Genomic DNA, 27,112 nt, shown 5'->3' with positions numbered 1-27,112 from the left:
GATGCCAAAAGATGCAAAGTTAATAATGATAGTGCAACTTATTTGTGGCACTGCTGTTTGGGTCATATCGGTGTAAAGCGCATGAAGAAACTCCATAAAGATGGATTTTCGGAATCACTTGGTTATGAATCATTTGATGCTTGTGAACCGTGCCTTTTGGGCAAGATGACTAAAACTCCGTTCTCCGGAACAATGGAACGAGCTACTGACTTATTGGAAATAATACATACCGATGTATGCGATCCGATGAGTGTTAAGGCTCGTGGCAAGTATCTTTTTTCTAACCTTCACAGATAATTTGAGCAGATATGGGTATATCTACTTAATGAAACATAAGTCTGAAATAGTTGAAAAGTTCAAAGAATTTCAGAGTGAAGTGGAAAAATCATCGTAACAAGAAAAATGAAGTTTCTACGATCTGATTGTGGAGACGAATATTTGAGTTATGAGTTTGGTCTTCATTTGAAACAATGTGAAATAGTTTCGCAACTCACACCATCTGGAACACCACAATGTAATGGTGTGTCCGAATGTCGTAATCATACTTTACTAGATATGGTGCGATCTATGATGTCTCTTATCGGTTTACCACTATCGTTTTGGGGTTATGCATTAGAGACAGCTGCATTCACGTTTAATAGGGCAACATCTAAATCCGTTGAGACGACACTGTATGAACTATGGTTTAGCAGTAAACCTAAGTTGTCGTTTCTTAAAACTTGGAGTTGCGATGCTTATATGAAAAAGGTTTTCAACCTAATAAGCTCGAACCCAAATCGGAGAAGTGCGTCTTCATAGAATACCCAAAGGTAACTATTGGGTACATCTTCTATCACAGATCCGAAGGCAAGTTATTCATTGCTAAGATGGATCCTTTCCAGAGAAGAAGTTTCTCTCAAAAGAAGTGAGTGGGAGGAAAGTAGAACTTGATGAGGTAATTGTACCTTCTTCCTTATTGGAAAGTAGTTCATCACAGAAATCAGTTCCAGTGATTCCTACACCAATTAGTGAGGAAGTTAATGATGATGATCATGAAACTTCAGATCAAGTTACAACCAAACCTCGTAGGTCTTCCAAAGTAAGATCCGCACCAGAGTGGTACGGTAATCATGTTCTGGAAGTCATGTTACTAGACCATGATGAACCTACGAACTATGAGGAAGCGATGATGAGCCCAGATTCCACGAAATGGCTTGAGGTCATAAATCTGAGATATGATCCATGTATGAGAACAAAGTATGGACTTTGATTGACTTGCTCGATGATCAGCAAGCCATGTTAAATAAATGGATCTTCAAGAGGAAGGCGGACACTGATAGTAGTGTTACTATCTACTAAGCTCGACTTGTTGCGAAAGGTTTTCAACAAGTTCAAGGTATTGAATACGATGAGATTTTCTCACTCGTATCGAAGCTTAAGTCTGTCTGAATCATGTTAGCAATTGCCACATTTTACGAAATCTGGCAAATGGATGTCAAAACTGCATTCCTTAATGGATTTATTAAAGAAGAGTTGTATATGATGCAACCAGAAAGTTTTTGTCAATCCTAAAGATGCTAACAAAGTGTGCAAGCTCCAGCAATCAATCAATGGACTGGTGCAAGCATCTCGGAGTTGGAATATACGCTTTGATGAGTTGATCAAAGCATATGGTTTTATACGGACTTTTGGAAAGACCTGTATTTACAACAAAGTGAGTGGGAGCACTACAACATTTCTGATAAGTATATGTGAATGACATATTGTTGATCGGAAATAATGTAGAATTATTCTGCAAAGCATAAAGAGTGTTTGAAAGAAGTTTTTCAAAGAAAGACCTCAGTGAAGCTGCTTACATATTAAGCATCAAGATCTATTGAGATAGATCAAGACGCTTGATAAGATCTTCAATGAGTACATACCTTGACAATATTTTGAAATAGTTCAAAATGGAACAGTCAAAGAAAGAGTTCTTTCCTGTGCTGCAAGGTGTGAAATTGAGTAAGACTCAAAGCCCGACCACGGCAGAAGATAGAAAGAGAATGAAAAGTCATTCCCTATGCCTCAGTCATAGGTTCTATAAAGTATGCTATGCTGTGAACCAGACCTATTGTATACCTTGCTCCTTGTTTGGCAAAGGAATACAATTTTGATCTAATAGTAGATCACTGGACAGCGGTCAAGAATATCCTTAGTGAGGACCAAGGAAATACTTCTCAATTATGGAGGTGATAAAAGAGCCCGTCGTAAAAAGTTACATCAGTGCAAGCTTTTACACCGATCCAGATGACTGTAAGTCTCAATCTGGATACATATTGAAAGTGGGAGCAATTAGCTAGAGTAGCTCCATGCAGAGCATTGTAGACATAGAATATTTGCAAAATACATACGGCTCTGAATGTGACAGACCCGTAGACTAAACTTCTCTCACGAGCAAAATATGATCATACCTTAGTACTCTTTGGGTGTTAATCACGCGATGTGAACTAGATTATTGACTCTAGTAAACTCTTTGGGTGTTGATCACATGACGATGTGAACTATGGGTGTTAATCATATACAGATATGAATAGTGGTGTTAAATCACATGATGATGTGAACTAGATTATTGACTCTAGTGCAAGTGGGAGACTGGAGGAAATATGCCCTAGAGGCAATAATAAAGTTATTATTTATTTCCTCATATCATGATAAATGTTTATTATTCATGCTAGAATTCTATTAATCGGAAACATGATACATGTGTGAATACATAGACAAACATATAGTCACTAGTATGCCTCTACTTGACTAGCTCATTAATCAAAGATGGTTATGTTTCCTAACCATAGACATGTGTTGTCATTTGATTAATGGGATCACATCATTAGGAGAATGATGTGATTGACATGACCCATTCAGTTAGCCTAGCACTTGGTCGTTTAGTATATTGCTATTGCTTTCTTCATGACTTATACATGTTTCTGTAACTATGAGATTATGCAACTCCAGTTTACCGGAGGAACACTTTGGGTGCTACCAAACGTCACAACGTAAATGGGTGATTATAAAGGAGTACTACAGGTGTCTCCAAAGTTACATGTTGGGTTGGCGTATTTCGAGATTAGGTTTTGTCACTCCGATTGTCGGAGAGGTATCTCTGGGCCCTCTCGGTAATGCACATCACTATAAGCCTTGCAAGCAATGTAGCTAATGAGTTAGTTACGGAATGATGCATTATGTAACGAGTAAAGAGACTTGCCGGTAACGAGATTGAACTAGGTATTGGATACCGACGATCGAATCTCGGGCAAGTAACATGCCGATGACAAAGGGAACAAAGTATGTTGTTATGCGGTTTGACCGATAAAGATCTTCGTAGAATATGTGGGAGCCAATATGGGCATCCAGGTTCCACTATTGGTTATTGACCGAGAATAGTTCTAGGTCATGTCTACATTGTTCTCGAACCCGTAGGTTCCGCACGCTTAAGGTTTCGATGACAGTTATATTATGAGTTTATGAGTTTTGATGTACCGAAGGAGTTCGGAGTCCCGGATGATATCGGGGACATGACGAGGAGTCTTGAAATGGTCGAGACGTAAAGATCGATATATTGGACGACTATATTCGGAGTTCGGAAAGGTTCCGAGTGATTCGGGTATTTTTCGGAGTACCGGAGAGTTACGGGAATTCGCCGGGGAGTACATGGGCCTTATTGGGCCATACGGGAATAGAGGAGAGAGGCCGAAAGGAAGGAGGCGCGCAGCCCCCCTCTGGTCCGAATTGGACAAGGGGTGCGGCCCCTTTTTCCTTCCTCCTCTCCCCCTCTTTCCCCCTTCTCCTACTCCAACAAGGAAGGAAGGAGTCCTACTCCCGGTGGGAGTAGGACTCCCCTTGGCACGCCCCTCGTAGGCCGTCCGCCCCCTCCCCCCTTGCTCCTTTATATACGGGGGCAGGGGGGCACCTCTAGGCACAACAACAATTGATCCCTTGGATCTCCTAGCCGTGTGCGGTGCCCCCCTTCACCGTAATCCACCTCGATAATATCGTAGCGGTGCTTAGGCGAAGCCCTGCGTCGGTAGTACATCAAGATCGTCACCACACCGTCGTGATGACGAAACTCTCCCTCGACACTCGGCTGGATCGGAGTTCGAGGGACGTCATCGAGCTGAACGTGTGCTAGAACTCGGAGGTGCCGTAGTTTCGGTGCTTGATCGGTCGGGCCGTGAAGACGTACGACTACATCAACCGCGTTGTTCTAACGCTTCCGCTTTCGGTCTACGAGGGTACATGGACAACACTCTCCCCTCTCGTTGCTATGCATCACCATGATCTTGCGTGTGCGTAGGAAATTTTTTGAAATTACTACGTTCCCCAACAGTAAGTACCACTGGCCATGCTCACACATGATGTCGGCGGCCCGCATCAGGAATGTGGATATCTCTGATGGAGTAGTTGTAAGGTTGCATGAATTCAACTTGCAAACTCTTAAGTTAACATGGGCGTCTAGATTTCACCCTTTTCTGGACGCATCGCAGTGGCCAGAGTATCACGGTCCTAACATTAGGCCCGATCCGGAGATGATGGTACAACCCAAGGGTAGAAGGAGAACAAAGCGATACAGGAATGATGTGGATGACCTCATGAGCACCAGAGAGTTTGGTAGTGGACATTTCATGGAGCCACGTGATAGGAACCAATGCGGTGGTTGCAATGAAACGACACACAACAAAAGGACTTGCAAAACAAACAAAACTTCAAAAGGGCACAATGCTTCTTCAAGTGGTGGCCGAGGTTCCGGTGATGGCCTTGGTGGTGGCTAAGGTTCAGGTGGTGGCCTTGGTGGTGGCCGAGGTTCCGGTGCTGGCCTTGGTGGTGGCCGAGGTTCTGGTGCTGGCCTTGGTGGTGGCCGAGGTTCCGGTGGCCAAGGTTCCGGTGGCCAAGTCTTGTTGACATAGAAATAACAAGTCCATCAGATATAGAACTAACGAGTTCGCTCCATCTGAAAAGCTAACTACATTTCTAGTTCACCAGATATAGAACTAACAAGCTCGCATCAGTCATCACTTCACTTCTTGCCTCTTTCCGCAGCCATCTTCCCCTGTTGACGTAGCCCTCTGGAGTGCTCTGCCATCCAGGATGTCGGATGTTCCTTGAGCTAACTCGGCATGATTCTTCAAAAGGCTGAGAAGGTTGAGTTGGCTGTGGAGCATATTCCATCTGCGAAGCCCCAAGCTCCACATAGTCCGGATCCGCATCGTAGTCTGTCTCCTCCTCTTCATCTTCCTGTTCATCAATCCGTGCTCGGTTCAAAGAAGCACCTCCTCGGCTGGAAGAAGGACGAGCGGAAGAAGCACGTGCTTGGCTCGAAGATGGACGAGCGGAAGAAAGAACATCCATTCTATACTGAGCACGTGCACGCACATTCGTTGATGAACCGCCATGGCAAGAGAGTAAAGCGGCTAGTGTTCGGCAATGATTCACAACCTTCTGCAGAGGCAAAGGCATTGACATGTAAATATGCAAAAAAAGTTCACATGATATAAAATAAATGTTCATATTAAAAAGGACTCTAACCTGTAGAGTACTCCTAACGAGACCGTCCATTTCTCTACCAGGTGCGCGGCCAAGCACCACATTACTATCATCGATACATCTCCATAGCTCCGTGCCCTGAATAAAACTTAAGTGACACACCACTCATGAAGAAATGACACATGTTCAAAAAAGAGACAAAAAGGCATACCACTCGGTCATGCAGAGGGCCATAATCTAGGTGCGCTTCAATGGTCTCCTAATAGAGTTGTTGAATGCACCATCAGCAGCCTCACTTGGCATTACTTCCAAGCAATCGGCACGAGTCCAAGCACCCTTAAGGATAACTCTGTACTCTTTGCGAAGCCACTCCAAATGCCTTAAATATGCCCCCTCATCATTGTCAGGTGTGTGATCATCTTCAACTCGGGCATTCCTCTGAGCATTCCACATGTCCACCCACATAAGATGGTGATCCTCCCAATTAATGACATTCTTGTTGTGTTGCCGCCTCGTCCTACAAAGCATGAGAAATATCGGTATCAATTTCATTTTTCAGTGGTTACACATTGATCAACACATGGTACAAAAACTCTCATCCATGTAGCACCACACTTGTCTCAACATACTCCGGCGGGGTGCGTTGTTGTACTCCAAATTGCTTCGGAACACGATGTGGAAGATGCCACTCCACCGCAAAAAAGCATATCATGGGGCAACGCACACGCCAAAGATGCTGGTCACGAAAGCACATATTGCTCAAAGGGAACTGCCTAAGTACCATGTACGGCCTCCAATTAACCTACATCACAACATGTCACTATCTCATGCACAACAAAAAAATCTGAATTGATAGCAAGGCATTTGATAATTACCTGGTTGTAAGTAAGCATGTCAAGCTCGCTTATGTATGCCTTGTACCGCCCCATGGCTGCGATACTAGACACTTGGACATTAGCCCACGTGTATGCGATAGTGGGATACCGCTCCTCATCCCCGTCAAAAGGCCACTCCCAAGGTTCTTCCGGAGCAATGGTCAAGTTACGGCCCACAGGGATACGCTCCCACATCCAAATCTGTAAGGCCCAAACAAAACCACCAAGACAAGATTTTGGCTTACTCCTCATACATGCTCTGTCCAACTGCACATTTGTATACACATTAAACAATCACATGCAAAAAACTCTTTCATATAATAAAAATTCATCAAATTAGCATTGCATGACGGTACAAGAAGGCTAGTGCCGCCGACCCCCAACTCCACTTAACATCCCAGTTACGAAGAGGGTACAAGAACATCCACGAGGCTGTGTATCCCGTGCCGTCAGGAAACACCACTTGGTTCAAAAGATTCCATAAGTAAGCCCTGGCGTACCTCTCCACAACAGCCGGACTGGCATTCTCTGGGCACTCGTAAAAATGTTCTTGTAGCCACGAGAACAAAACACCAGATGGCCTAGGATCCTTCTTTGTTTCATGAATCCACGGGGGAGGTTCAACACCAACCAAACCTGCAACCCTTTGTCGGCACCTCTCGGACTTCACCTTCCCAGTAAGAGCCCTGCCCTTGATCGGAAGACCGGAGATCATCGCAATATCCTCCAAAGTGACGGAAATCTCACCAAGAGCAAGGTGAAAAGAGTGCGTCTCCGGCCTCCAACGGTCCGTAAGGGCGGTAATGACCGTCGAGTTCAGCCATGGTGGTGTGCCTTTAAAGTTGAGCACAAACTGGAGAAGATCCATTCTTCTAAAATAAGGCTCATAGCGACGGTCATACCTCAGTGACTCACGTGGGTTGTGGCCTCTCAACCGAAGTACTGGAGGAACCTACAAAAATCACATGCACAATTTATATACTTCTCTAAACTACTCACAATATACTCACAATATGAGAATCGACAATGTAGATACATAATCACCTCCCCTCTTTCCACAAGCACAGCACAATGCTTCTCCTCGTAATAATCATCAAGGCCGGGATATTTATCCGGCTCAAACATCCTACAAAATAAGGTAGATGGATTTGTTATGATATATGCTTAAAATTATGACCACATCATATACAAAATTGTGTGAGAACTACTACAAATTATCCCAAAGATATAAATCACGAACCACATTATCAACACCAATTCTTTTCAACCTATTTTATCCTAAAGAATCTATCACAACTAATTATTAACAAATAATAGGTTCAACCTAATCCAAAAAATGGTCTCTTTCTAAATCCAGTAGTAAACAAGTTAACTAAGAATACTTCAACACAAGGAGTACATGTCTTCTTTCTAAACAGTATATCCCCAAAATATTCATCAAACAAATCACTAATAACTCATCTTAGGGTTCCACCATGTTTGAAAAAATGCATCTACAATAGCCAATCTTGACTGAAAATAAATGGAGGATTGGGAAGAGAATACCTCAAGCAACTCGGGGGTGCTTCGATCTACTCGTTTTGATGATCAAAATAGCAGATCTGGGGGGATTTGGTGAAGAAGAGGGAGGGGGCGGCCGCCAGTTCCTCACGGGACGAACTGCCCGAGCGGAGCTAAGATGGGCTGGGTCAGGCCCCCGCGGCCCCGCGCGCATTACTTCATACAGGGCAGAAACGCCAGGGACATTGGCGTTTCTGACGTGCCACGTCAGCGAAACAGCGGGTTCAGACTGATTGTGACCAGGGCAGAAACGCAAGCTACCACGGCGTTTCCGTGTTGGCCAGGAACGCTAGCTGGCTCATCGTTTCAATGTTGGCAGGAAACGCCGCGGGCCCTGGCGTTTTTAAAAGGGTCAAATCGTGAAATACTTTCACGTCGGGTTCAGTTTGTGACAATAAACGTTGACAAGGTCAGAACAGTGATTTCGCCCCTCTTTGGGCTGCATGCGTTGCCACCAGGTACTAATCAAGTACCTTGTTGTGTTAGCCCTTCTTGCTTGACTTCTTGTCTATCTTCAGCTCGGTTTGAATCAGTCCATGAGACATCTATTCACCTTGATCTATTTACCTTGCTGTAAAAAGAACAAAATGTTTGCGTAAACACCCAAGTTAATCAAAACTAATTAGGTCAATTGTAAAAGCTTGTAAAAGTTTCTGTGAATGACATTTGTGGCTTGTACTAGATCTAACATGCCAAGAATCAAATCCTAAGTACTAGTAACTTGCTATGACATGTATGTGTGTATCCAAAACATCAATCTTCCTGTGTGTACTACTTTGTCCTAATTTTTGATCTCTGCCAACCTGTAGCATTGACTGATTGGTGTTTATAATCTACTTACAAGTAATTATTTTTGGAGTTTCACTGCCACTGTTTCCTTCTATATGGTGTTCAAGGATGAGTAGCACTAGTTAGGAACAACATTTAGATCTAATTAGTAGCAATACCATGACCACACCATAGATTAAATCTTGATTAATTTTGTGACCTTGAGATAAACAAAGAGAAAGAAGGCAATATGGCTGGGTGGGGAATAGTAGGGTCTGAGATAAAATGAACAATATATGCACACCCACGTTCACATATAGCAAGCACTTGTTGTGAAATTTGGAGCATTTGATGGAAAAGAAATCAGGATTAGTACTTACCAGTAGTAGCAGTAGGATGTGGCTAGTCCACACCGTTAGCAGCAGAGCCATGGCGACCGAGCAGCGCCGGTGAAGCCGCACACACCCAACGCCCGTGCCTGCACGCCTCGTGCGTGTGGCTGCGCTGAGGAAGGATGTAGGCATGGAGACGTTGTTGCCGCTGCAGCCGGTGGCAAGCCCACCGGACCTGAATCAGGAGGCGCTAGGATTGAGTGGTGGCGACGTTTTTGGCGGCGGCGGATCAAATAAATAGGGGGAAATGGTAGAGGGAGACGAGGAGAATCTGTAGGTGTCCTCCCTGTCGCCGGAGATGCCCGGACGGGGCAGATCGAGGCGACGGCGGCCGTGCTCTGTTCTTGGGGAGAGAGAGAGGTGGGTGGCTGGTTCTGTTCTTGGGATAGCAGAGAAGACGAGGAGAGGAACTGAGTAAAGTACTAGTAGTGCAGTACTAGGCTACTGTTTTCTTTTACTTATCATTTTTTTTACTCTGTGTACTGGATGGCATACGTGCATGCTACTCTGATTTTTTTTTTTGGAATTGTTTGGATTGCTTATCACATGTGTCACGTGGTCATGATACTCTGATTTGGATGGCTTGATGCATTTTAGCTCTCAATGAAACACTAGGACGTATCACAACCTAGTTAATTAATTATGGATTGCCCAACATGGCCGTGTTGCTGGATCTTTAGATTTTAAATTAGGAAATATAAACATGTTTGTGAAATAATTAGCAGGAGCCGATCTCGGACCCGTAGGAGTCACGTCTGGTGGTTCCGAGTTGGTCGAAGCACTACCCGGTAAGTCGTCATCTCCTTGATCATGTCTTGATAAATGTTTTCCGGGCTATGGGTTATTTCCAAAATTTTGCATAGGAATTAAAAATAAATATTTTTCATAAATAAAATGAAATTTGGATCAGGTGGATCCACTGATTTGGCAATTGGACCAGATCAGGTGAAGCATCTGTATTAAGTAGTTGTGACCCGAGCAGGGTTACAAGATAAATAAATATTTGGAGGGTAGGGGAGCTCATGTTGGTGAAAGCAACCCAGGGAGGGTCGGCTTGGATGGCGGGCTCCTCTACATAGGGTATCTTATTAGGACATAACCATCTGGCGCTTACTTCAAAAGCGGCGCAAACCATACTGACCATAGACCTGGAATGGGACGGGCTGAACCGACTACCCATGCCAAGTAGCTACCTCTGCATAGGTGAGAAGGTGGCTGTAGCCGGGTAGGTGCAGTCACCCTAGGGCGGGACCGCCGGGTAGGGGTCTCGACCCGCGGGCCTTTAGTAAGGCAAGGTGGAAAAGCAGAGGTAGTGTACGGGCTCGCTAAAGGTTCTGGTTCCTTGGTCTAGTCGTGCGCATAGGTAGCGCACAAATGACTTGGACCAAGCGATGTTATGGGCAAAGCAGTACACCTCTGATCAGAGTAAATGTGATATCACTCCCAGCTTCCAGGTTTGAAAGTGCATCGTGTGGGTTTTCCTCTAACACAGGATGTAATATCCCACGTCACTCTGTCGCCAGTAGATTTTATAAATAAAATTTGGTTTTTAACAAAATGGGTTAAGGGAAAAATAGTTTTTACCTACAAAGTATTTTGAGCTAATGGCTCGGTGGTTGTAGCCGTGGCCGATAAAGTTTTTCCTCTTTGAAAACTCATGCATCCACTTTTCCCGGCGACTTGCGGAGTACGTATTTTATACGTACTCAGCTGCACTTATGTTGTTTTTCAGAACTCTGAGGCGATAGAGAATGGTACTTATGATGAGTCTGGTCATCTTAATGACTTCAGTTATTCTGAAGTGGAGTATGCTTATGAAGAAGTCGACAATCAAGGCTATGAAGAGTAGATGCCCTCCATGGTTGGTTCAGAAGGCTCGTAACTAGAAGCGTATGACCATCTATCGTCATGGTCTCTTAGGCTTAGTCGACACTTGGGGTGTCAATGTAATAAAAGCTTGCCTACTCATGGCAGATGCACCATCTTGTACATGATACTGTTCTCCTTAACTGATCCTGGCGCAACTCTGAAGTGACGGCTTCCGTTACGCCTGACTCCGTCGGACGTAACGGGGCGTCACACAAGGTTTGGTAGAATCCCAAGGGCTTGTATGGCATCATCTTGCTCCAATCTGCTAAATGTTAGCACCAACTTGGTGAGATTCTGAAGCTTATGGATCCATCCTGTTACATTGACTAGCTTCCCATACAGAGTGAGACTCTCAAGGCTGCTTGGTGGCAACAAACCCTGACCCAAACAGCCATCTAACTCATTCCTCTCTTCGTCCAGGTCACCTATTTTAACTGATGAAGATTGAAGTTGATTATGTCCAGCAATGGAAGACCATAACTCAATTGTGTTTCCGTAGCTCAAACCACCCACTTTAACCTTACGGAGCTGAGTAAGCTCTTCAAACACTTTTACAGTGGCATTTCCATTTCTCCCAGAAACATCAACAATACCTAGTGCATGAAGGGTCTTCAATTTACCAATCCCTTTAGGAAGAATAATGCCATCTAGGTTCCTCTCCTGGAAGCGGTATAAATTGAATATATCATACCTGTTCAAACCGGCATCTAAAACTTGTGGTCTCAAGAAAACATGGCCTCTAGACAACAAAATGCTGCATCTTTTACGTGTGGAAACACGAACAATGTAACCTTTATACTTATCAACCATGTCATCCTCTCTCTTGACACGAAACCAATGAGACAAATAACCACCTGCACGAAGGTGTTGTAGCTTCCGAAGATTGGTGATTGTTGTTGGCAACTCATATATACGTGTAGCTCTAACATCCAGCGTTTCGAGGTGCCTCAAATTCTGCAAAGAATTAGGCGTGCCTAATATGTTGTAACATCCTCGTAGGGAAAGGTATTTGAGGTGAAGGAGCTGCCCGATTTGATCAAGATGGTGATCTCTTAACCCTATTGTGTCTTCTAAGTCAAGCACTCGGAGGAACCTCATATTGTCGGAGATGAAAAACGATCTCCACTCTCTGAAGACCGTTAGTGACCGTACGTGTGACAAATCTAGATGCTCTCCAACACATCTTTATCTCTTTTCCAGTTGCTGCCTATGACAAGATGACGTATGGCACCTTGTGTGTCGCTCAAACAACATCCTTCCTCCAATGTGAAAATAAGGTTTTCCTCCCTAGCCTCTGAGATGCATATTTCACGGATCATATCATGAAGTTGGCAAGAATTGATTTTCCGACTGTATTGGTCTATCCCTTCCCCTGGTAGGACCATACTCCTATCCAAGAGTTCATCAAAGTACCTCTGACAAAGTTCAATTGCAGCCATGCCATGCATATCCCTTGAGTAACCCTCTACAATCCACCGCCTCACCAAGCGACCCCACCTATCTGTGATCTTCTGGGAAAATGGACAGGTATAAGAAAGCAGACTTGAGATGGTATGGCAAACCATCATAGCTCCTCATAAGAATTGTCTTTATTGTCCGAAGTTCAGGATTTATCTCCAATTCTATGCTAATACAGGCATGCATCTTTCTCCATTCAATAGAATTTTTTGGCTTAGTAGCTAGGAATCCACCAATAGTTGATATTGCAAGGGGAAGTCCAGCACATTTATGCAGGATAAGTCTTGCTTGCTCCATCATAGCTGGGACTAAATATTTTTCTTCAATATTGTCCTTGAACACCTGCAGCAGATATAATTTGACAAAGTTAACTATCTAGATTCAAGATTTACTGTTGCTAACTAAATATATGAACTTGATAGTCCTAGCTTCAACTTGTAGATTCTGGAAGCGAAACCGTGACACAAGGGGGAAGTCTGTTATGAAATTATTCTGTTCGACTTTGATTTAACATTTTTTGTTGAAATTTCCCTTTTGTTACTATTACTTAGAAGTGATATGAAAATAAATTCTCTTCATAGTGAGAACTCACAGCATTCAAATTACCTTGTATCTCAGGTGTGCACTAAACATTGTCATCCTAGATACTGCTATAATACAAATGTGCACTTGAGAGCACGAGTGCGATAATCCAAGTATGCACATGGGAGCACATGCTCCGCGTAGAAAAATGTACTTTCAAGAAACTCTGAAGAAATCAAGAATACAAATTCTCAAGTACTTTGCAGAATTACATTTTTTTTAAAGAATATTGCTAATTTTGCTTAAAAAATAAATAAATAAATTTGAGGATAACAAGGTTGAAATTTGTGCACATAAGCCTGGTAACAAACCTGATGACTGGTTGATAGTTTTAATTAATTTTGTGACAAGATTCACTAAAAACAGTACAAGCAAAAGAACTATTATTGCTCGACTCCAAGCAATACCGGCAAATTAAATAGACTCAGACCTAACAAAGTAATTTAGCTACTTCACCAGCTTCCATTAAATAGACAAGTATCACTCATTGAGTATAGTGTGAACATTTGACGCTGCAACTAAACCAAGGAGGCAAAACATTTACATCAACGAGAGAGAATGTGAGTTGATTGTTAGCACGTACCTAATTACAATCCTAACATAATCTTTGTTGTATTTCTGTGGCATATTGGAAAAATTGAGGGCACAAAATTGCTACTTTAACTCTTCAAATTTGCTTGCACAGAACAAAAACTGCAAGTTTTCTGTGTAACTTTTTTGAAGAAAGGACAAAAGCTTTGCATCTTATCGCATTATTAGAAAGAAAAATTTACAAGCCTAAGACTACGCAAGTACATCCAAACACCAACACAGAGGATATCAGCGGACAAATCACTAGTCGCTCATTACAACAGATATTCCACCAAACTGACAATGGCATTGATGCCGTCCACACATAACAGAAGCACGCACATGCACCCCAACTTGAGAAAAGAAGTTAGCCCATCAACATCATTGAATCACAACCTCACACCATCGATAAAGGCGCGCCCCCGCCGCACAGTGTATATCCTCCCACCAAGTAGGCTAAATACGGCATGACCAACACAATGATGAGGAGAAAGCCCTGGCTTGACCAAAATGAGCACGTGAGACGCCCCGGACATGGCATAAAGATGTTGAACTACCAACCGCGGTCGACGACCTGGATGTCGCACCGCCTCACAAAGCCACACTTTGCATCTATTGGAACAAACTCCTGAACCACTAAATGTCGTCCTCCCGCCGCCTCATGATGTGGACAACCCAAGCTAGCCAAAGCATGGTCATCGTCCATGCACCGCCGAGGCACTGACGTACCAGTCAACACAGGTGTTCAAGCCACGTCCCTAGGATGAAATGGTACAAGTTCATCGACGCACCCCTCCATGGGCACACAAAGCAGCAACACGTCCACATCGTGGATGCCACTGTGAACCTGGGAGCTAGACGATGCCCCGCAGATCTAGCGAGCTGCTGGCCATAGCTCACATCAGCGTATCTACATGCTTGCTGCTGCCCCGGCCTCGAACGGATCTACGAAAACACCACCAACATATTCTAGATAGCATCCACAAACTTGCCAGCCCATGGTGCTTGGGCGGAATTCAGCAAGCTAGTACAGATCAGGAGGCTCCACTCCCCCAGTCACACGAACCCACCATGGTGCTTGGGCGGAATTCAGCAAGCTAGTACAGATCTTATATTTTCCTAGATGGATTGGTTGACATTTTCCTAGAACTAATATTTTGGTATGAACTATTAGAGTTTAAACATTTTCTTCGAAGAAGATATCAGCTTTTATACTTCTAAATTTTGAATTGAGAGAAATGTCAAGCTTACATCACCAATATAATGTGAAGCAAAACTCATATGAAAGAGAAGAAATGGTATTAGTTACAAAAATACCTTCTTCTTGAAAAGGTCAAGTGCAGCATCATCTTTCAGACCTTCAAGACAGTACATGTTCTTGTCTTCTCTTGAACAATGTTTGGCAATATCTTTTTGTCTTGTGGTGACTATGATCATTCCAGCATTATCCAAACATGATTTGACCAAATCCCATTCAGAAGTGGACCATATATCATCAAGAACAACAAGACACCTTTTCAATTTTAGTACCCTAGCTAGCTCATCCTTCAACTCTTGAAGTTTCATCACTGATATGCTTTTCTTTTGTGCTCCAGTAGTTGTTGTTGATCCGCCAGGACCTTCTTGAATAGTACTCTGAAGCTGCAAAGCCAAATCTCTAAGGAGTACTTCAGGGTTAAAGGGACGCAATGCAGTGGCCCATGCACGGTTCCAGCCACCAAGCTGCTGGCTTTGGTAGATGCTTCGGACAAGAGTGGGTTTTCCAAGACCCCCCATTCCCCAAACAGAGATCACCTTACAGCCTTGATTGTTGTCCGGTTGGCCAACTAATTTGATAAGAACAGATTTCTCTGTTTCTCGCCCACAAAGCACTTCATCAGTTAATGCCAGTGTCCTGCTGCGTTCAAACTTCTTTCCAGCAGTTGAGTTATGAACTTTTTCTTCATTTGCATTGTTATGTTCTTGATCTTCCACATGTATTTCGGTGGTGAGCACTGCTGTATTTTTTTCAGTAGTAGTAACATTGTTCGTGTTGGAAATGGGCTCAATAGAACATGCTTCATGCATAGCCTGAACAAAAAAAAGGATCTATGAGAATTTATGCACTTGTGCTTTACACCCTTTCACATCTAGACTGCCCATATGTCTCTTTAAATATTGAGGACTTTCATGTGCACAATTTTATTGAGAACAATATAACCAACAAATATTATTGAGTATCACCTTCAGTAGCCTTGCTTCATTGGTGTCAAACATTGCCACACTAACACAACCGACGCTGACTTGCTCCTCTGAATTTATAACAGAAACCAGGACAAGAAAAAGATTTACCTTCTTGTGGAACAAATAAATAGTTTGATCACATGACAACTGCTTCAACTCCGAAACTTGGTACGGTTTCTCTGTGCACAACGTTGCAATTTCAACTTGCTGCGTGGAAACGATGATTCTACTTTGTTTCTTGTTGTTGGGAAAGTACTTCTTAATGCAATGCCACTCTTCTATTGTGGCCAGGTCATTTATGACAACCAGGTAGCTATTCTTACACAACTGTGCATTAAACACGCGGACTAAATCACTTTGATCCATCTTCTCTATCTTGGCAAGAACATTAGCCCCGACACTTGTTTCTTGTTCTGGCTTTCCAATCTCATCATGGGGGTTTTAATAAAATTGCCTTACAAAGCTCCTGGGGAACTCTTGTGGATTGAAAGATGGCTTTCCAACCTCACCATGAGAATTTTCATAAAATTGCCTTACCAAGCTGTGGAGGAACTCTTGTGGATTGAAAGGATGCATCAACCTAATCCAAGCACGGAATCCAAACCTTTCCAATATCTTCGGGTCATCATAGACCTCCTGGATGGCCGGCGTCTTCCCAAGATCACCGCTACTACCCCACATGGTGATCACCCTAAGGTCCACATCCTTGCCGGAAATCAACTGATGGAGGTCCACCTCTGATGAATCTTCATGCTTCAATGCAGCAAGCCTTGCTTCGTTGATGCCAAACATTGCCGCAGTAGCAATGCTGGCCTGCTCCTCTGCCATGGTAGGCTTGGAGCCTGAGCTCTCCTTAATGAGGCGATACCGCAGGTTCCTGTTGCTCACGTCCTCCACTTTGGCCCTCAGCTCCTTCACCTCCTTGGCGATGCGGCGTCAATCACCTGGATTGCGGGGGATGCACCCCAAAAATGGCTTTTTCTCTGAGTGGAGGCCAAAATCCATGAGGCTGTCCTCCACCTTGTAGGCCAGGACCCCGATCTGTTTCACCCAGGTGGTGAGCACCTTGTTTTGGCTTTGATCCTCATCCGCCGTCATCAGGAATGACTGCATCATCTGCAGCTCATCCTTGATGAAGTCCACATCGCGCTCGACGCCGAGCTGCAGCACGATTTCCTCCGCCGCCTTCGACTTGGCGTAGCACAGCGCGCCATCAAGCACGGCTTTGCCCACGCTAACCGCCGTTGCCTCCATTCTTCTCGGTGTTTTCGTGTTGTGATCAGAGGCGTTGCTGCTATGCTAGATCAGGAGATATTGATCTTTGCCAATATTCTGTTGCTTTCTCTGCAGAGCTTAACCTTTGAGTACACTGCACTCATTTTAGGCCGCGTGGAGTAGCAGAGAGAGCATCTGATGCTTTGCAGAAAGCAGCAAGGAGATAAGATTTGGAGCTTGTGCATCAATGGTCCTTGCAGGCCAGGCAAAGCATCTACTTTTGTCTAAAACAGCATCATTCCACTTCTTTACCTGCCAAGACTGTTTTCCGAAAGTGATTTCAAATGATACGACCAAAAGATTATTGCTGGAAACGGCACCGAGTGCTGAACAGATCAAGTAGTATTCCTTTCTTCTTCTTCTTCTTCAACTGGCTTTCGTTAGTAGAGTAGCAGCCAGCGTACGATTCTAACTGCAGTGTATATATGGAAATCAATGAGCAATACTTAACTTGAGAAGTGCAGAGAGCATTAGATTCAGTAATGTGCTAACTTGAGTGAGGGGATAGATGTGGACCTGTTGGTTGCAGGCCGGGTAATGCATCTCCAAAGGTCCTTGGAGCTGTGCTAACTTCAGTGAGGGGACAGACTTATGTTTGAAAACCCCTTTTCCTTTTTACTTTCGATGAATTACTTCTTGATAATTACAGGACATTGATCTTGATCGTGCTTCTCTCCTGCATTGACAACGTGAGGAGGATCCAGCATGTAGAAGCTGATCAAGTAGATTTCACTATGCTGGCAGGTGAGAACTTAGACGACACCGGCAACTCGATTCAGAAATCGGAGTGTGCAGATTCTTCAGGCTATAGAACATGCTGCATGTAAGCTACAAAACCGACTCCCCGGCACAAATTGATGGGATGGCAATTAAGCCACAGATCTACTATGGTGCCCGCGAATACGGCGCTTCAGTAAGGCAGTTTAAATTCAGAATCTGAATGAACCAATTTTTTGACTTGCTTAAAATCACTTGATGAATGGCGCGTGTTCTCCTTTGACACTAGTAGAAGTAATTACCAGTCAAATGTAAAAGTTGACTTCGTTCAGATGTTGACACCTCGTCTTCGCAATAAGCCATGACCCATCAGCGAGGTGGCCTCGGCGTCCGCTTCCTCCACTGCCTTGCTGGTCGGGCCACCGCCACAACCCCGCCCCCGCTGCCGGCGGCGCCCTGTCTCCATCGCACCGCCGCCGCCGCCGGATCGAACCACTGGAGTCGGGAGACCCCATCGCCGTCGCGCCAAGCTTCTCCGCCGGAAAACCTGAAGGCCGTCGCCGCCGGCGGATGAAGCCCAATCCAGGCGCCGATTTCTGATTTGGGGGTGCGTGATTCCGATGCTAGAGTGAAGCGAAGCCTACTTGGGGGCTCCTTGTTTACGCTTGCAATATCTAAAAGCGTATTCCTCCTCTTTCACTTACTAGTAAGCATGCATGTGCAACGCACGTCTCTCAAATATAAAAGAAGTCTTATTAATTTTATTTATGTTTAATGGAGTGAATGTGTTCGTGCATTGCAATAGGAGAAATAAAATTCTTGCGCCCCCTTATGACTAATATGGGTTCTACTTATACTTTTTCAAAGCTCGCACTCTCATGAGTCGTATTCACCTGGTCACCTCGTCATCAGGTACACGGACACATGCTTGGGGTTGTCGCGGTCGAACATGTGCTTTATGAACTCTGTCTCCTTGCCGGCTCTTGTCGTGTGGCCGTCATGGGCGTGCTCGAAGCAAAACTCGATTTTATGATGAAGTTGAATTCACTAAAGAAAATTTGAAAAATAATAATAATTAAAAGGGTAACAAAATATGTTGTTTAGCGTAAACGGGAATGGTTGGGAGGATTTCCAAGGAGTCATGAACCGGAGTCAGAGAAACTCTCATAGGTCCCCTAAAACATTTCCCATCAATCAACACATAGACACATAGGGACTCACTTATAAAGATCCTCGCTTACAATTTGTTTAACTCCAGCAGACCTCTAAACCTCAACCCCCCTACATTTCAATGTCCTATATTTTATTAATTTTATGGAAATATCATAAATTCATCATTGTAGTACCTATTTTTTCTTCCTGCATTTTCATTTGAATGAACATTGGTACAATACAGAACTAACACATGAAACAGACAACCAAATAAAACTTAGTAATTCAAAGGCATTTCTCCTCATTCAAGGAAAATTCCACTCATCGTGTACCGTGTTGCGGAACACATCCAATAGCTATTAATTATTACACTTAATAGGAAAATACATCTCCGTTAAGTCAAAAAGGAACACAAATCAGGACAATCGAATTACCGTGGACCTACACGACCGGTAAGGGCACTCTCAAATCATCTCAAACACATATGTTTCTCCGAATTCACATAGATAGATATCTAATTAGTTAACATACATGGATTAAACTCCACCGCATATAGCCAGAATCATTGGTCCTCCACATGGCAAAAATCTACAGGATCACAAATCATAAAACTGCGAAGTTTATGCTGCCATCTTGTATCCACAATATTTGTTATCTCATATTTTGTCATGGCCGATGACCCACATTTGTGGAGTAATAAAACCGATGCCAGTGCATGATCTTGCTTTCACAGTGTGATGACCCACATTTGTGGAGTAATAAAACCGATGCCAGTGCATGGCAGTGTAATATGCTGTTCTACTGAAAGCAAGTAGGAGTGGATAACTGCACCCAAGTCTACCTTCAGTTCTGCCACTGAACTCCCTGCTTATGTACAGAGTATGCTGAAGTCTCACACCCCTGCAGTTGAAAACTTAAAACAGTATAAACGTGCATGTGAAACACATGTCTTACAAATATAAATGTTGATAATCACTGTAGATGCCAATACGTACTATATTATTGGATATTGTATATTTTGCTAAATTTTTAAATATTTTGTTAACTACAATAACAATCAAGCAGACAATATTGTATTTTATTTCAAGAGTTCACACATGTATAGTTTTTGTATGTCAAGAACACAGAGATACTGAGTGCCGATGACCTGATGTGTACATGAATTTAACCCATTTGTCAGCTAAAATGTACCACACCACATTAAAGTAGTACTACTATCTAAAATAATATATCACATGCACTAAAATATTAGAAATATCTTTCAACAAATTTGTTTGAATAAAATGCTGCAATAAATATTTTCAGCCATTGTTTAGATCATACATGTGGAAACCCTACCGTTGCAAGGTTCAAATCATCAAATATCATCTATTCCAACACATGGATAACGGGCAGTCCATTTGTAGTTGGTTGGTTGCCTGTCCGGCCCTTTGCAATACAGTATTAGTGAGCTCCTCAAGGCCCCTGCAAGGACACCTCTTATGTAGCACTCAAGGGAATAAAATAAGTCAAAAATAACAGATATACGCGTATAGAAGCGAGCAGGAATTTGGAGGATCACGGCGCTCTCATGCTCTACTGCTTGCTCTTCAAAAGAGAACAAGTCATTGAAGAGCGCCACATGCCGAGCACTTTTTATCAAGTACCTCGTGGGAAACAGCAACAACAATAAATCGTGAAAAAATTAACCGTGTGTAACGCACGTCTCAAGCGCTAACCCAGGGAGATTCACATTGTATAAAAATAAAGCAACTGTTGAAAAAACATGTGTACTCAATGTTGTGATGCCATTCAAATAGTATTTTCAAAACAAAGACACCATTGTGGTCATGATGCTGCATAGAGCAACACCCTGGATCCCTCACGGGCCTATATGGCCGGAGACCTTGGCGTGTATCCCGGCAACGCCATCTGCGGCCTGATGACTACGACAAAGAATTTGCTCTAGAAGTATAGCTAGCAGTTACTGTATTGTGGGTATGTGACTACTCCGCCACCCCGTCCGCTGTTGAGGCTCTTTTGATAGCGGGTGTTGGCCCTAGCTGTGTTAGTGAAAACTAAAGTGATTTTTGAATTTTCAGGTTTAGACAAATAGGCAGTGCCTAGCTGGCCAGACATCTGAACCTCTCTATATGCAAATTGGAGCGCACAAACCAGCAAGATTCTCGGATAGGTTTTCAATTGTCCAACTTTTTCACCGTAAAAAAATATCTAGTCTATGTGATCAATGCTGAATATAAGGTAATCCAGGCCTCCTTCTCAAGTGAGTTAGCTTCTAAAAAAATCAAGATGAAGAGGTTGGTCGAGAGACAAGCTCGCCAATGTAGGATTCAGTCAATGCCAAGCACATGCCAAGCAAGGATCAATGCCATCAATTAATTTGTGGATGATTCTGTCAATACCAGGCAAGGATCGTTTTGAGTGACGTCGGCATCTCACTTTTCCAATGGCCCCTGGCTCCCGGCATCGCCGCCGTGCAATCCACTCGGCAACAGACAAACAAGCAACACACACACACACGCCAGCAGAGAAATCATGCCATACCTCCTGGAATTGGAACCACATTTTGATTTTATGTATGAATCGAAAGATTATTCATGCCCATAGAAAATTGGGTTTTCTCAATATTTATGTTCAAGCACTCAAAGAAGTAACAAGCATGCACTAAAGATGTTTCAGTGAATGGAAGAGGAGATAAGATAAGAATAAAGTGTTGATGATTCAGTGTTAAACAACCAGTCCATCCATTGGATAGTTTCACTGAGCATTTGAATTTGATAATGAGAAAGAAGTACCTGATTATTTATAGCAGATGTCCACCTGGGAGTCTTTTTTATGGGGTTAACATCAGTACAAGAAACACTTGTAAGTTGTTAAACCAAAGACATTCTGTTAGAATATAACTTGCAAGTAATAATCAGAGTCCGAATATAATTCAGCTTGCACTTCCATGAATCAATCAGAGATAAAGTTGATCTTTATTTGGCATTCAGTCAAATTAAATTTGAAGCAAGGTAGAAAGATGCAAGTCACGGTAGGGACAGAAGCTATCAATTGATGAATTACCTACTCAAGGGTGTGGTGACTGCATCCTCGTGCGGCATGGAGTGACGGGAACGCACAGAGGAGATGCAAGTGACGACACTTGTGCATGGCTGCATGCGGCAAATACCTCGGTGGAAAAGCAGTGGCCATGATGAAATTCTTGACAACACCCTGTAATCAGGAATATAAATGTTTGATATAAACTTAAAAGTTAGGACTACTTGATTACTATAAACTTGATAGTAAAGATGTGCATCGCTGAAAAATGACAAATAAAGTTCAGAAGGTAGATGACAATAAACTTCAGAATCTAAAATGGTGATCCACGACATACTCTTGGTTACATCAATTTGGGAAGCACTGGAAGAAAAGTTGAAGCATCACATCACTGAGGAAATATAGTAAAGAAAACAAATCTGAGATGGAAGACCTCCGGCGCGGCGGCCTCATGACTGAAGCTTCTTGGCGTGTCCCCTGGCTGCGGACTGGGGAGATGGCGGATACGACACGGTGACGCCGGCGAGGGCCACGGGGAGGTTACGGCGTCGGCGGCGGCTGCGGGAGGCGGTTCCTGCGGCTAACGGGGGCGCGAGGCTGCGGGAGGTATGGCGGGGCGGCGAATGGCGCGGAGGAGGGGTCGAGAGACGTGTGGGGAGGAGGGGGCGAGGTCGTGCGGTCGTGTGCGGGTAGAGGTTTTTTTTTCTGAACGGCGGGGCAGATTAGGGATCGATGGATTTGGCTTAATGCGTGGCTTGTTGTGTTAAACACGGGAGGATTATTAGCCATCAGATATTGTAGATGAACGGTTAAAATTATTTGGATATGCCCCTCTCTTCCTTTTATAGTGATAGTAGATTAGTTGGCCATTTCATACTTCTCGGGCGTAAAAGCCTAATCAAATCTGTTTTATATATTTACTTTTGAAAGCTTACTTTGGTTATCACTTCTATATTTGCGTAAATGCAGCTGTTCCAAGGTCAACAATTTTTATATTTTCGATTCCTTCTTGTGATTTTCTTGTTTTTCTTGTATCAAGAATCCAATTGATTAGAGAGCGGATATCAAAATTCATTCGACTTATTTATTGTAAATTGTTTGTCAATTCCAAACCTACAAGGTATTTTTGTCACGCATGGTCTACAACGTTCGGTGGCATCGTTTCTATGGGGATTAATTAGTCAAATATGTAGTGGGGCTTAGAAACACCCCTTTTCTGTCAAAGACTGCCTGGGGAGGTGGTTGGGCAGATTTAACAGGGATGACAGGAAACTAGTTATGGTGGGGGTCTCTGCTCTGTTTTGGGCCATTTGGAAAAGTGGGAATGAGATTATATTTGAAAACAAGAGGATAAACGATCCTTTCTCTATAATCAAACTAATGGGTCGGGGAATTGTTAATTGGTCTATTTTGTAGACAAAGGAGCCACAAAAAAAGGTGTTGGAGCTGGGAGCAAGACTGCCAGAGCGAGTAGCAAGTGAAGTGTACACAGCGTCGCAGGAACGAGTAGCAACTTTGACTACAACTGGTGCAGGTACGATCCTAAGGAACACAAAGAGAGTATCTATATTCGCATCTTGCAACATACTTCCTCCGTTCCTAAATATTTGTCTTTTTAGAGATTTCAAACGGAATACCACATACGGATGTATGTAGAGATATTTTAGAGGTTAGATTTCATTCATTTTGCTCCGTAGTAGTCGCTTGTTGAAATATCTAGAAAAACAAATATTTAGGAACGGAGGGAGTATTTTGATTGCAATGGCGTGCTGGAGTCCGAGCTTCATGCAATCATGCTTCCGCCCAAGAAGAAGAAGAAACTTGCCCTTGTCACCACGTCATGTAACTCAAAGCAATAGCTCCTAGCTGTCCGCACGGCTCTGAATATATAGGCTCTCCCTTTCTTTGTTGTTGCTGCTGTCCTTTTTTCGGCTTCAGTTCAGTTAGCAGAGCAACCGAAGAGCCAGCACCCCTTTTCCAGATGCAACATACCACTGATACCACGGAAAGTAACGAGAGTTCAAGATACGAATAATGCCTATATTCAATCAAAGCAGAAAAGAGAAGAAATACAAAGCAGAAATGCCTATATGAGATTTGTAAACCCGGGAGTAACCCCAGAGAAAAATCAAAATTGTGGAATTAAAATTCAATGGAGGGAGAACAAACATCTTCATATCTCTACTAGTGTCTAGTGGAATGTACTATGTGTGCACAGTAGAATCCAGTCGAGGAGCAAGTGCACACACCAACTCTTGGCACGCTGAAACTTGGGTGCACCGGCTGACAATAGTAGAGATATGAAGAATTGGTGTGTGCAGGGGAAACAGAGCAGGGGAAACCGGTGCACCCAAGTGCAGAAACAGAGGGCATGCTATGCTATGTTCCGTGCCTCTCCTCTGTTTCCCCTGTTTCTCTTTCTCTGCTTAGAGTGATCCAGCGAGCTAGCTAGGGCAGCGGCAGCTGACAGTAGTGAAGTATCCTGTGTACTAGCTAGGCCAACCTATTGTCATTTTTTTTTCAAGTTCATTTAGCAGAGCAGCAAAACAGCTAGCATCATTTATAACTGCATTCAAATCAATGGCGTACTAACTTCAGTTAGAAAAAATAAAAGAAATGTAAAGTCACCAATTACCACCGAAAAATTAAGTCTGAACTATGGAGGAACAAACGTAAATACATGTATCTTTTTTCTTCAGGTTTAATATGTCCAAGTCTTTAATGCTTTCAAACGTGTACATTAAGTGCGGCGGGGACGTGGAGGTGATGTGATTCTGTACATGCACAATGTCTGCACCCACTAGCCAACACCTTTCCCCCTTAGCACATCTCATCCCTGCAAATGATCTACACCAGTGGATGGTTAGATTTTGCCACCGCTTCTCTTCATGACGGTAGCTAGCCTATTACTTACTCTTATAACATGTCGTAGTGCGTTAGGCAGAGGGAGTCGGTTGCTTATTGGACCTATGTGCATAATTGAATAACAAATGTGTGGATAAATGAGATGGATTCAATGCCTGGTGAACTAGGTTAGGTGGATTCCATGCATGATGAACTCGGTAAATAATCTCTCGTTGCCATCACCTGTTGAATCACATGTACCACTCAGAGTCTCTCCTAATATATTTTTTAAACACAAGACAAATTAATATTTAAAATTATTTTATACCAAACATTTATACTAATTTAAATTTATTTCTATTGTATTACAATATTAACAAGTATAATTTATATTATATAACTGACATTGTTAACCACATTACAATGTTTTCTCTATTGGAATCGCATAAGTATGTTGTTAATTATTATTGTAAATTTTTATGTTATCATTTATAATGTATTTCGCTGAAACTTTGTTACAGCAAAATTTAAATCATGTGTTTTGGAAAGACTTATCTTTGAATTGTTTTTTGCTAGTTGAATAAAATATATAGTGCTTACATATATATATTTGTGTGTATGTGCATGTGTTCATGTATATTTTAATATCATCAACTATAATGATAAAGACCTCTAAAATGTTGGTGAACGTAGTCGGGTCTCATGTAAATATCTGGTACCTGTCCCGATCAAGGATTCGGCCACCGATGAGTAGTGTCTCTTGTCCATTTAGTTGTTCGTTTGTGATGGAAAAAAAATACATACAATGATTTAATGGTTAAAATCTATTATCTAATATTAAAGGACGGAAGATTTTATATTTCTTCATCAGTTTCTTCATCAGTTTTTTCTCCATAATAGTTAACAATTTTATTTCGTTTGTTGGGCCTCGGCCGGCAGACACTATATTTGGCCTTCCTTATTGGGTCTTGAACCAGACTGCCTCCTCCACACACATAGGTCTCTCCCATGTCTCCAAAAAAAGGTAGGTCTCTCCCCCTTGCTCACCGATTCCAAATTTCAATGCCAACAATATAGTCCCGCCTCACTGGAGTTACATATATTCTCATCGGTTTATAATGTTTCAGATTTATCATGAGGATCAACAAGCCCCATTAGAAATTAATTTCCACCTCAAAGAGAAGGGACCGAAGGAAAGAGAACAGAGCGAAGGAGGAATTACACTCCAAAAAGTGGGAAAGGAGCGACGTAAATGAAACGAAATTGATGAGCGAAGCCGCAGAGCGGTGGAGTGCTGCTGGAGATGGAGGTCGCCGGTGGCCAGAGGAGGTCGGAGGGGCGAAGTGCTGCTGTTGAGACAGAGGTCGGCGACGCGATGATGGCCATGGGCGCCGGTGGCCGGAGCAGCTACATAGGAGAAGGGTGCGCAAGGGAGTGAGACCATGTTTCGATAAAGAAGGTAGTGAGACCATGGAAGGAAGGGCCGGTAGCGGTGCCGTGGAAGTGGCTCGCCCCCGCGAGATCGGGTGAGGTGGTGCGCGTGCTCCTGTGTGTGTCGCGGGGAAGCATCGGCTTGCCTGGGCCGGGCAAAGGAGGAGCTATGCGCTGCCCTAGCGGTTGTGGGTGCCCGCTTTGGGGATCGAGCAGAGGGGAGCGAGTGGTTGGTTCCTATTCGGCGCCTTAAGCACCCGTTACAGGTATTCTCGCAAACGGGCGCACACCCACCCTCCGTGCTGGTCCGGCCCATCTGCCTATTTGTTTTTTTGTTTTCAAAACGCAAAAAAGAGCGCCCACGGTGACTCGACTTGAAGACGTCCTGGTTCACAGTACTACGCGCGTGACGATTTTGCGTTTGGTTGCGGGCACCTGGAGAATCCAGTGTTGTCTTAGGATATCCGGGAGTACCCGTGTGATGATCCTACGGCTCGCCACCTAGGCTCAAAGGGATCATAAGATTATTCATGCTAGAAACTTCCGTGTGCAGCCACAAACTATTATAGGCTCTAGCATAGTTGAGTATGTTGTCTGACCTCTTTCAGTGGTAGACTAGCAGATGTAGGGGATATAGGTGGTACTGTCTACCTAGAGTAAAGAGTTAATGCTTTTGAAAGACTGTATCTCGGTCATCCGTTTCTCAAACACCTTGTAGTGCGAGAAATCGAACGGAGGAGATCGAGTCTTGTGGGAAAAAGTGTGCAAACCTCTGCAGAGTGTAAAAACTAATCATGTTTAGCCGTGTCCCCGGTTATGGACATCTTGAGTATCTAATTCTTGGATTATCATGTTGAT

General features: G+C 43.4%; 3 protein-coding genes and 1 pseudogene across 3 annotated transcripts; all 4 read right to left on the bottom strand.

The window, feature by feature from the left end:
- The window catches only part of LOC119320594, a 34,107-nt pseudogene extending 17,378 nt beyond the window's left edge, over positions 1–16,729 (bottom strand).
- On the bottom strand, positions 5,716–6,655 carry LOC119321759 (serine/threonine-protein phosphatase 7 long form homolog). Its single transcript, XM_037595307.1, has 3 exons — positions 6,372–6,655; positions 6,126–6,298; positions 5,716–6,013 (listed from the first exon to the last, which is right to left on the bottom strand). Exons 1-3 carry the CDS (start codon positions 6,621–6,623, stop codon positions 5,734–5,736), a joined length of 705 nt encoding a protein of 234 aa, XP_037451204.1. The 5' UTR covers positions 6,624–6,655; the 3' UTR covers positions 5,716–5,733.
- Positions 6,666–9,456, bottom strand: LOC119321760 (protein MAIN-LIKE 1-like). Its single transcript, XM_037595308.1, has 4 exons — positions 9,080–9,456; positions 7,917–8,502; positions 7,416–7,497; positions 6,666–7,323 (listed from the first exon to the last, which is right to left on the bottom strand). The coding sequence occupies exons 3-4, from the start codon at positions 7,494–7,496 to the stop codon at positions 6,703–6,705; spliced, it is 702 nt and encodes a 233-aa protein (XP_037451205.1). The 5' UTR covers position 7,497; positions 7,917–8,502; positions 9,080–9,456; the 3' UTR covers positions 6,666–6,702.
- On the bottom strand, positions 16,702–17,199 carry LOC119321761 (disease resistance protein Pik-2-like). Its single transcript, XM_037595309.1, has one exon. The coding sequence runs from the start codon at positions 17,045–17,047 to the stop codon at positions 16,730–16,732; it is 318 nt and encodes a 105-aa protein (XP_037451206.1). The 5' UTR covers positions 17,048–17,199; the 3' UTR covers positions 16,702–16,729.
- Positions 17,200–27,112: the final 9,913 nt, after the last annotated feature.

This window comes from Triticum dicoccoides, chromosome 6B (assembly GCF_002162155.2).
Source record: "Triticum dicoccoides isolate Atlit2015 ecotype Zavitan chromosome 6B, WEW_v2.0, whole genome shotgun sequence".
In the NCBI taxonomy this organism is placed as follows: Eukaryota; Viridiplantae; Streptophyta; class Magnoliopsida; order Poales; family Poaceae; genus Triticum; species Triticum dicoccoides.
The sequence above is the reverse complement of the archived record's forward strand: the minus strand, read 5'-3'. Positions and strand labels throughout refer to the sequence as shown.

Bases quoted from the DNA above. Each gene is read 5' to 3' on its own strand.
- LOC119321759 (XM_037595307.1), bottom strand. From the start codon at position 6,623: ATGAGGAGTAAGCCAAAATCTTGTCTTGGTGGTTTTGTTTGGGCCTTA. The intron at 6,299-6,371 runs GTAATTATCAAA...GTTGTGATGTAG, and splicing joins ACATGCTTACTTACAACCAG to GTTAATTGGAGGCCGTACAT. The intron at 6,014-6,125 runs GTATGTTGAGAC...CATGCTTTGTAG, and splicing joins CAACAACGCACCCCGCCGGA to GACGAGGCGGCAACACAACA.
- LOC119321760 (XM_037595308.1), bottom strand. From the start codon at position 7,496: ATGTTTGAGCCGGATAAATATCCCGGCCTTGATGATTATTACGAGGAG. The intron at 7,324-7,415 runs GTGATTATGTAT...TGATTTTTGTAG, and splicing joins TGCTTGTGGAAAGAGGGGAG to GTTCCTCCAGTACTTCGGTT.
- LOC119321761 (XM_037595309.1), bottom strand. From the start codon at position 17,047: ATGGAGGCAACGGCGGTTAGCGTGGGCAAAGCCGTGCTTGATGGCGCG.